We start from the raw sequence: 10999 nt of genomic DNA on the forward strand, positions 1-10999 counted from the left end.
GCACAGAAGTTGGTTCAGACGGGCATCTATGCATGCTGTGTCTTGGCATGAAGAAGGTCCCAGGTTAATTTCCTAACATGCAGACTTAAAGAATCTCAGCTATGTATCATGTAACCCATGGCGTGATGTGTCCCCCAACCCAAATAAGGAACATACGAGAAGTCCTGTGAGGAAGAGAAACGAAGAGGTTTATTAATAGACCTGGGAGAACAGGCCCCAAGAGATAAAGCCCTCAGGAAACCAGGAGTTCTCCAAAGAATACAGGCTTGACAAAGGATCTTATACCCTTGGTGATATTAGCAAATTATACAAAATATACATTATTGGATAAACAGGTAGCAAGTACATTTGACTTGGCGGGGTTTCATTGGACGATCTCAATTTTGGAACGGCCCACAAGAAATTAACAATTGTTTATGTTAAGAAAGAACAGATCCTTCTTGCTTGGCACTTCTAACCACAATTAAACACTTATTCACTGGAGATGTGCCCATCTCAAGGCCACTTTTTGTGTTTTACAGGCCTGCTATACATGCTTATCAAAACATTCCAAAATACCAAGTCCTATTGTAAATCTGTCTTTAGAATTGTATCGGAATTGGTCTTTCAAAGAGGTACTGTGTTCTCTTGGCCTATGAGCCCGGCCTTCCTCCTAACACGAAATTAAACCAAACCGCAGCCCACAGGCCTTTGAGGCCTAATAATGGCACTTTAGCAGAGCTATCGCAGCTATTAGCTAGAGAGGAATGCAACGCAACTCTCACCAGTTACTTTCAGTTTTCCAGGCAAACCAAGACTAATTTTACTGAATCAAACTAAGAATAAATGTGAATAAATGTTCCATTATGCTTCTAATCTTTAAATATAAGGATACTATATTGTTTGTTAAGGCTAATGTATTCTGCAACTAGCATGTACTAGGAACAGGGTTGCCAAGTCCAATTTAAGAAATATCCGGGGACTTTGGGGGTGGAACCAGGAGTCTTTGGGGGTGGAGCCAGGAGACATTGGGGCGGAGCCGAGAGCAAGGGTGTGACAAGCATAATTGAACTTCAAGGGAGTTCTGGCCATCACATTTAAAGGGACAGCACAATTTTTTAAATGCCTTCCTTCCATAGGAAATAATGAAGGATAGGGGCACCTTCTTTTGGGGCTCATAGAATTGGACCCCCTGGTCCAATCTTTTTGAAACTTGGGAGATATTTTGGGGAGAGGCACTAGATGCTATACTGAAAATTTGGTGCCTCTATCTCAAAAAACAGCCCCCCCAGAGCTCCCGATAGCCGCAGATCAATTCCCCATCATTCCCTATGGGAATCGTTCATAGAGGTGCATGATGGCTCTGGGGGCGGGGCCTCCCCCGCCGGCCAGCTGGCTGGGGGAGGGGGGAAGCCTGTAAAACCAGGGGATCCCCCTCTGGGACCTGGGGATTGGGAAGCCTAACTAGGAAAGGTCTTTCCCTGCACCAGCCCTTTTAAAACTACTGCCAGTCAAAGTCGGCATCAGCCCTGTTCAAAATTTACGGCGATGGCATGTGCATCCTTCATGTATGTGCATACAACTGTTTGTAAGAAAAAGGTGATGTGTGCACTTTAGAAATGAAATTGGTGAGCAGTACCTGGATAAATGTGTGGTTTAAATCACACATTGCGCTGTACATTCAGTGAAGAAAACTTTAGAATTACTCAACATGCATATAAAGAAGAATCAGGTGTACACTTTAAAAGACTGGGCATGAGTCACTGTAGGGATGAGCACAGACCTGAACCTGAGCAAAAGTATGGTCTGAACTTTGGCTGCTTCTCAACCCCCAGATGGATGTTTGTGGAAGGAGCCTTCCCTGAACGCTCAACAAGCTTCTGCTCAGTTTGGTTTGGGTGTCTGCTCTCCCCCACGCCCCAGGTGGTGTCAGGCACCACTCCAGTGCTCCTGCATCATATGGAAGTGACATGAGTGCATCACCCAACATGCTCGCCTCATTTCCAGGTAACACAAGCATGTCAGGGGCAGTGTTTGATGCAGCTCAGAAGTGATGTGTACGCGTCACCCGAGCCCCCCTGAACTGAACTGGTTTGCTCAGGTGTTCGTTTTGGGGGTTTGGTTCAGGACCCACGAACTGAACCAGTCTGTCCTAGTCTGTGCTCACTCCCAATTCACTGAAACTTGGAGTGCCCTAGGAAGTGAAAACGACCCTGACCACAGCCAGAACCACCGGACCACTCAGTTTGGTGGGACTTTACCCACTAGGGTTGCCAATCCCCAGGTGGGGGCAGGGGATCCCCCGGTTTGGACACCCTCCCCTCGCTTCAGGGTCATCAGAAAGCGGGGGGAGGGGAGGGAAATGTCTTCTGGGAACTCTATTATTCCCTATGGAGATTTATTCCCATAGAAAATCATGGAGAATTGATCCGCGGGTATCTGGGGCTCTGGGGGGCTGTTTTTTTGGGGTAGAGGCACCAAATTTTCAGTATAGCATCTAGAGACTCTCCCCAAAATATCCCCCAAGTTTCAAAAAGATTGGACCAGGGGGTCCAATTCTATGAGCCCCAAAAGGTGCCCCTATCCTACACTATGGAAGGAAGGAATTGAAAAGGTGTGCCGTCCCTTTCAATGTGATGGCCAGAACTCCCTTTGGAGTTCAATTATGCTTGTCACAGCCTTGCTTTTGGTTCCACCCCAATGTCTCCTGGCCCCACTCCCAAAGTCCCCAGATATTTCTTGAATTGGACTTGGCAACCCTATTACCCACTGCATCATCTCCCAGACTGGAAGCAGTGTAAGAAGAGATGGTTGGTGAGTTGACACCACCTGCCATTGCTAGATGAAGGCCTGAGCCAAGTGGCCCCTGAGGCATTGACAGAGTTACTGGGGCTTGGCTCTGCTTGCTGCAGGCAATCCAATGAGCACCTGGATAAAGGCTCATTTTGTCAAAAAACTTCCTCAGGGGTATTCCTATTTCCTTCGGGGTTATCAACCTCTTGTTGCAGTTCAGTATTAATGCTCTTAGTAACATCTTTATTTTCTTCAAAATCTGTCATCCTGGAATAAACCATGGTAATTACAATGAGATACAACACAACGCTGAATGGAAGTGGCTAATTCTTAAATATTTAAATTAATGCTTTCTAAAAATATCGTTAGTTAAGAACATAAGAACATAAGAGAAGCCATGTTAGATCAGGCCAATGGCCCATCCAGTCCAATATTCTGTGTCACACAGCGGCCAAATATATATATATTTATTTAATATAAATATATATTAAATATATATATCTTAACTAACGATTTTATCCGTTTTAACCTGTCTGCTCAGCGATTTTATCCGTTTTAACCTGTCTGCTCAGCAATTTCATCGAATGCCCACGAGTTCTCGTATTGTGAGAAAGGGAGAAAAGTACTTCTTTCTCTACTTTCTCCATCCCATGCATTATCTTGTAAACCTCTATCATGTCACCCCTCAGTCGACGTTTCTCCAAGCTAAAGAGCCCTAAGCGTTTCAACCTTTCTTCATAGGGAAGGTGTTCCAGCCCTTTAATCATTCTAGTTGCCCTTTTCTGAACTTTCTCCAATGCTATAATATCCTTTTTGAGGTGCGGCGACCAGAACTGCACACAGTACTCCAAATGAGACCGCACTATCGATTTATACAGGGGCATTATGATACTGGCTGATTTGTTTTCAATTCCCTTCCTAATAATTCCCAGCATGGCATTGGCCTTTTTTATTGCAAACGCACACTGTCTTGACATTTTCAGTGAATTATCTACCACGACCCCAAGATCTCTCTCTTGGTCAGTCTCTGCCAGTTCACACCCCATCAACTTGTATTTGTAGCTGGGATTCTTGGCCCCAATGTGCATTACTTTGCACTTGGCCACATTGAACTGCATCTGCCACGTTGACGCCCACTCACCCAGCCTCAACAGATCCCTTTGGAGTTCCTCACAATCCTCTCTGGTTCTCACCACCCTGAACAATTTAGTGTCATCCGCAAATTTGGCCACTTCACTGCTCACTCCCAACTCTAAATCATTTATGAACAAGTTAAAGAGCATGGGACCCAGTACCGAGCCCTGCGGCACCCCACTGTTTACCGTCCTCCACTGCGAAGACTGCCCATTTATACTCACTCTCTGCTTCCTATTACTCAGCCAGTTTTTGATCCACAAGAGGACCTGTCCTTTTACTCCATGACTCTCAAGCTTTCTAAGGAGTCTTTGATGAGTCTTTGAGTCTTTCTAAGGAGTCTTTGATGAGGAACTTTATCAAAAGCTTTCTGGAAGTCAAGGTAAACAACATCTATCGGGTCTCCTTTGTCCACAAGTTTGTCCACAATAGTTGTTATTAAGAACTTACCTCTCAGTATCACTTAAGTGTTTATATTTATATTAGCCGCTTGCAGAGAGCGTTTAGCCAGCAAAATCTAGAAGGCTTGCGCATCTGGTAAGAGAAGAGGTTCAGGACTGGCTCGCTCCTGTTAATATATGAATTGAGAGCATTTTGCCATCAAAAGGAACAGTTTGCTCCTAATATAAATATTGTAGAGAGCATTTTGCCAGCAAAATCCAGAAGGCTTTTGCATCTGGTTAGAGAAGACGTTTAGGACCAGCTTGCTCCTTATATAAATATAAACACTTTAGTCAGGGGTGTCAAACATATGGCCCGTGGGCTGGAGTTGTCCCCCAGAGGGCTCCAATCAGGTCCTTCAGCAGCTGGCTGTTGTCTGCTTCATTCTCCTTGCCTGCTTTCTTCAGTCACCATTTTGTGTTTCTCCCCTGATCCGCCAGCCAGGCAGCAAAGCAGCCTCTTCCTGCTCTTTCCCTCTTCCTCCTCCCTTTTTCCAATCACACTGCAGAGGTCCTGAGCCAAGCCTCTCTTCCTTGGTGGCTGAGGCTCCTCCCACTCCTTGTTCCCTGGGGAAGGAATGAAAGAGCTCCAGCTTCTTTTGCCCAGTCCCCACCATTAGGAGAAATACAAAGAAAATGCTTTTAATACTAGCAATGTTTCATTGAAGGTATAAGCTTTTTGCCTTGCTACGGGGAGGGGGAGAGAAAGAGAGAGAGAGAGTTTGGTTGGGCTTCTTATGGATGCAGCTGGTTTCTCCTCCTCTTTTTCCCAGGGCTTTTTTTGGAGCAGGAACTCCTTTGCATATCAGGCCATACACCCCTGATGTAGCCTGTAATAAGAGCCCTGCAAGCTCTTGGAGGATTGGCTACATCAGGGATGTGTGGCCTAATATGCAAATGACTTCCTGCTACAAAAAAAGCCCTACTTTTTCCTATATTCATGCTTTCTGTTCTTTCTCAATAGGAAAGCATGTGGGCTATTTAGAAGAGCAATAACAACAAGGCAGGGTTAGGCTGAGAGTGTGTGTCCAGCCCAGGTTTACCCAGCAAATTTCCATTGATTTTTCCTTCACATTTTCTTTGTATTGGTGATCTTGAACTTAGACTTCTGAGATAGTAGGCTGATAATGACCACTGTACGTCATACGTCCAGTCTCTCTGTTCTTGCACTGACACATAGGAGTTGCAGTTATTTTTCTGGGGAAGACTATAATTTTGTAGACAAGCACATAACCCTCAGTCCATGCCATGGTGCCTTCACATGTTTTTGACTAGCACATGAAGCAACTTCTGTAGAAAAGCTCACAGTGCCCAGCTGCTTCATGTTTCCCTCTGGGTCTTGAGCTCAAAGCATTGACCATGAGATCTCTTTAATGAATGTCAATAAATCAAACGTAGGTCTGCAGCTTACAGATGTGCACACCTGAACAGCACATATTCAAGCCTGGTACAGCACAGACATTGTCTGCAGGTGTTTTTGATGCAATAATTCATAGCAAGAGGTGACATTTATCAGAGACTGTAAAACAAAATATTGCAAGCGTGCTAATCTTTTAATCATGTTTTATTTGAAGTAAAAAAATTCTTTAATTGTGTTTGTGCCCTTTATAAAGTGTATATGTCTGCTACCTGGCATTGCGTTCTATGATACGCATGGCCCAGCCCGACAAGGTGTCATTTATGTCAAATCCGGCCCTCATAACAAATGAGTTCAACACCCCTGACTTAAGTGGTACTGAGAAGTAAGTTCCTAATAATAATTAACAATATCTTTAAAATCATTCATTTAAAAATTTAAGAATTAGCCACTTCCATTCAGCTTTGTGTTGTATCTCATTGTAATTGCCATGGTTTATTCCAGGATGAGAGATTGTGAAGAAAATAAAGATGTTACTGAGAGCATTAACACTTAATTGTAACAAGAAAACCCTGAAGGAAATAGAAATACTCCTGAGGAAGTTTTTTTGATTAAATGAACCAATATCCAGGTGCTCATTGGATGAACCTTTTTTGTAATATTGTAATGTTGTACTTCTTTATAACGTGTACAAAAGATTATATGACTCTTAGAAAGGTTTTACTAAACGTTATTAGCCAGTAGATCACAGTGTTTGGTTTTTGTTTTGCCTGTGATATGAACTGTGATCCCTGATGGTTGGTTCCTCCAGGGAAATGGCTCACTGGGAAATTTCCCCGTAAGTTATATTGTCAGTCCATCACTGACTAGTATTGAGATAAGTTGGCCAATGGTCTAACTCTATAAAAATTATTTTGAATAGTCAAGATCCTGAAGTTGCAGTTTAATCACTGACTGCAACACTTTTAAATTATTTTTCTAGCTTGAAATGGAGTACACTTGCATCATTTCCTTTAACTCTGAAGTCATTTGTCCCTACCTTTTGTTTATTCAAGACAATTGAGCAACTAGAGAAAGAGATGCTGAATGGACAGAAGCTTCAAGGACCTCAGACATCAGCTGAAGTTTTCAAGATCTTGACGCAGAAGAACTTAATTAACAAGTAATTTGACTTTCTTTAAAGCACACACCCTAGCACTTTATTGGCTTCTTTGGACATATATAATTCTGATTTTTCCTATCATGAGTTGTATTAATGCATTTCTAAATACTGAGTTTGCTATAATACGTGCAAAAGATAACTTGGGATCGGTTCAGATCATCACTTTCCTGAAAGCCGTGTATTGTACCTCAGGCTCAAACTACACATGCAGAAATTGTATATTATATAGTACTTTCAAATCTTCACCACTTCAGACTGTAGATGGGAGGCAGCCATGTTCAAACGCCTCCCCACATTAAAATCCTCTTTCCTGTGAAAGGCTATGAGGTCAGAAGTGAGCAGTTACTCAAGAAAACTCATATTGAAATAAATGTTTGAACAAAGTTTGAGTCCAGTGGCACTTTAAGACCAAAAAGTTTAATTCTGGGTATAAGCTTTACACAAAAGCTTATACCCAGAATTAAACTTTGTTTTGGTTTTAAAGCTACCACTGGACTCAAACTGTTCTGTTGCTTCAGACCAACATGGCTGCCCACCTGAAATAAATATTGTTAGCCTTCAAGAGAGCCAGTGCGGTTCAATGGTTGTGATGGACTCTAATCTGGAGAACCAGGTTGGATTCCCCATTCTTCCAGATGAAGCCTGCTGAGTGACCATGGCCAGTCAGTGTCCTCTCAGAATTCTCTCAGCCCCACCTACTTCACCAGGTGCCTGTTGTGAGGAGAGGAAGGGAAGGTAATTTGAGTAAGCCACTTTCACTCCTTTGGGTAGAGAAAAGCAGGGTATAAAAACCAACTCCTTTTCTTCTTCTAGCCTTCAGGGTGCCACAGAACTTTTGTTTTGTTTAGAAGAAATTGACCCAAGCCTTTACCCTGCTGCAGGCAGCTTTCTATATCCATAAAAATTTTGGAGAAAATATTCAGACATACAATACTGAGCAAGCACTTTGGAATGATACTGTGCCTGAAGGGCTCTTCCATTTCGGAAGTTTCACTCTCAGTTTCACATGATAGTTAAAAAATACCACAATGCAGTGTGGAGAACTGTCTAAATCCAGTCTTAAAAATAGCTGCCACTTGGGCCTAATAGCAGATGGTCTGCCAAATGCCTGGGGGTGGGGGGTGGGGACAAAGGCATCCCACTCAATATTTGTTTTTGGAAAGTAGTTGATCAACTGTCTCTTGAACACCTGATGGGACACAGACACAGCTCCCTTGGAAGGCTGAGACCAGACTAAGAACTTAGTAGTCATTGCATTAATGACACTGGAGATTAATTTGAGTTGACACCAGTACTGGAAGTTTTCACAATTGCAATACTGTCTGAATTAGGGTTGCCAAGTCCAATTCATGAAATATCTGGGGACTTTGGGGGCGAAGCCAGGAGACTTTGGGGGTGGAGTCAGGAGACACTGGGGTGGAGCCAGGAGCAAGGGCGTGACAAGCATAATTGAACTCCAAAGGGAGTTCTGGCCATCACATTTAAAGGGACAGCACACCTTTTAAATGCCTTCCTTCCATAGGAAATAATGAAGGATAGGGGCACCTTCTTTGGGGGCTCATAGAATTGGACCCCCTGGTCCAATCTTTTTGAAACTTAGGGAGTATATTGGAGAGAGCCACTGGATGCTGTACTGAAAATCTGGTGCCTCTACCTCAAAAAACAGCCCCCCCAGAGCCTCAGATACCCGCAGATCAATTCTCCATTATTTTCTATGGGAATAAGCCTCCATAGGGAATAATAGAGTTCCCAGCAGACATCCCCCCCCACACTTTCTGATTACCCTGAAGCAGGGGGAGGGCCTCCAAACCGGGGGATCCCCTGCCCCCACCTGGGGATTGGCAACCCTGGACTCTGAATCCAGTCTTAAAAGTAGCTGCCACTTGGCCCTGATGGCATCATTCCTTAGGGTTGCCAAATACCTGGGGAAAATCAGCCCAACCCATTCCAGTGCCTTTAAAAGAGGTATGATCTGCAGAAATCAGCTGGAGAAATGTTCATGGCAGGGAATAAAAGATTCTTTGTCAGCTGCTCTGTTCAAGATGTGAGCTGCATGGGCCAGTTCCAAAACTGGCAACAGTCATTATTCCTGTAACCAAATTACAAAACACAGTAATTGCGGGAACTTCCTCCAGTACTGTCAGTTCAGTAGCTGCTGATCTCTGCTTTTCATTCCTAATGAAATTGATACCAGCACTAACCAAACACAAAAGCCTTGTAATACCTTTTATTAAGTAGGGTTACCAAACTCCAAGTGGGAACTGGTATTACACAACTGACCTCCAGTCTCCAGACTAGAGCTTCATTCCCTTCCAGAAAACGTTGGAAGGTGGACTTTATGGTATCATATCCCGGCTAGAAAAGAGCCCCATGGCGCAGAGTGGTAAAGCTGCAGTACTGCAGTCGGAGCCCTCTGCTCACGACCTGAGTTCGATCTCAGTGGAAGCTGGTTCAAGTAGCCGGCTCCAGGTTGACTTAGCCTTCCATCCTTCTGAGGTCGGTAAAATGAGTATCCAGCTTGCTGGGGGGAAAGTGTAGATGACTGGGGAAAACAATGGCAAACCACCCCGTTAAAAGTCTGCCGTGAAAACATTGTGAAAGCAACGTCACCCCAGAGTCGAAAACGACTGGTGCTTGCACAGGGGACTACCTTTACCTTTTATCCTTTCTAGACTCCCTCCTTTTTCCAAATGCTGCCCTCCCCAGACCCAAATATCCAGGTGAAGTTGGCTACTCTCTTTATTAGGACAAACCCTCAATAACACAAAACAATGTGCAAGCTTTGAGTTCTCTATAACTCTTCATCAGGATAGATTATAAAACTAAAAGGAGGAGGAGGGAGAAGGAAAAAAGTCTCAGACCATTCTCCTGAAGCCTTGTCTTATAAACTTCCTTTGTGAAATGTGGTGTAGGTATGTGGATTTAAAGTGCTGTTTGTATTAGGTTGCACCCTTGGCCTTTTGTGCACTGAGCAGAAGAAACAAAAAACAGAGACATCCCACAATATTTTTTAAGCAGCTGATCAACTTCAAGAGAGCCTTCAAGACACACAGACACTTTAGAAGGCTGAGAATAGACTATTAGCCATTGCATTAACTAAAATGGAGATTAATTTGAGTTGATGCTAGTACTGGAAGTTTTCATAATTACTGTATGTACTAATGAAATAACCTCCGCAACGTATAAAATACAGGGCATAATGTCACAGGTTGAATTAGTAGGGGACTCAGATTCAATAGATAGGTTGGGTCCTGAGTTTTTAAAAAGCTGGATAGAAACAAGAGTTTCACCAGGTAAAGCTTCTCATGTCCCAGTACTGCAGAGATCAGGTGTTAATTTTGGTTCTCCTTTCCTGTGTGTCATTTTAAAGAGGATGTGGGATGAAATTTGGACTTTTACACCATAGTGCTGGATGATCAATATTAGAACTCTTCTTTGCCTGCTGCCAGAAGCTATTGCAAGTGGGGAGAAGTGTCTGTCTGATGTGGCCCATCCCCCTCCCCCAAGTTCTGAATTTCCCCAAAATCTAGCCTTCAGGGTGCCACAGGATCACATCCTGGAGACAGTATACAGCCTTAGTTAAGAATTATGGTTCCATGCATATTGGATGCGGGAACAATTTCACAAGGCTTTGGGTCCTTTGAACGTTTACTTCAGGAACTGCATTTCTCCTAGGTTTCCGTTATTTGTCAGTGTCTACCAGATCTGCTATGAGGGAAAATCTGTCAAAGAGTTCATCGCTCGTCTGCAGAATCATCCACAACACATGTAAGGCACTATAGCTCCTCATTCCAAGCATCTCCTCTACTCAAGGTTTCTGTCATCGTGAGCATGATGAATAAAAGCAAGCAAGGCGAGAGACTTCTAGTTAATGTTTATTGCCTTCATTCAAAAATTGTTTTTGTACCTGTCCCCCTTGGGCATGAAGCTCCTTGATGCCACAGTTCAGCATTAAGCTCAGGTGCAAGTCAGGTGGATGATGTAGCTTTATGTAAATTTGATGCAAGGTGTCATTTCAGAACCTCAGAATTCTCTCATAATGGATCAGCAGGAAGTCGACTTGGTAAAAAGCATTCTGAGATTCCTCTCTAGCCTTTTACTGTAAACCTACCCAGGAAATTCTACAGCTGTCTG

The 10999-nt window shown here is 43.5% G+C and overlaps 1 protein-coding gene across 1 annotated transcript in view; it reads left to right on the plus strand.

The window, feature by feature from the left end:
* The window catches only part of LOC132589645 (glycerol-3-phosphate dehydrogenase 1-like protein), a 55848-nt gene extending 45128 nt beyond the window's left edge, over window positions 1-10720 (plus strand). The window contains exons 7-8 of the mRNA XM_060262384.1: window positions 6759-6865; window positions 10541-10720. Coding sequence (XP_060118367.1) covers window positions 6759-6865; window positions 10541-10637 — 204 coding nt within the window. The 3' untranslated portion in view covers window positions 10638-10720. The remainder of the gene's footprint in view (window positions 1-6758; window positions 6866-10540) is intronic.
* The last annotated feature ends 279 nt before the right edge of the window (window positions 10721-10999 follow it).

The sequence above is a fragment of the Heteronotia binoei genome, chromosome 21, assembly GCF_032191835.1.
Source record: "Heteronotia binoei isolate CCM8104 ecotype False Entrance Well chromosome 21, APGP_CSIRO_Hbin_v1, whole genome shotgun sequence".
In the NCBI taxonomy this organism is placed as follows: Eukaryota; Metazoa; Chordata; class Lepidosauria; order Squamata; family Gekkonidae; genus Heteronotia; species Heteronotia binoei.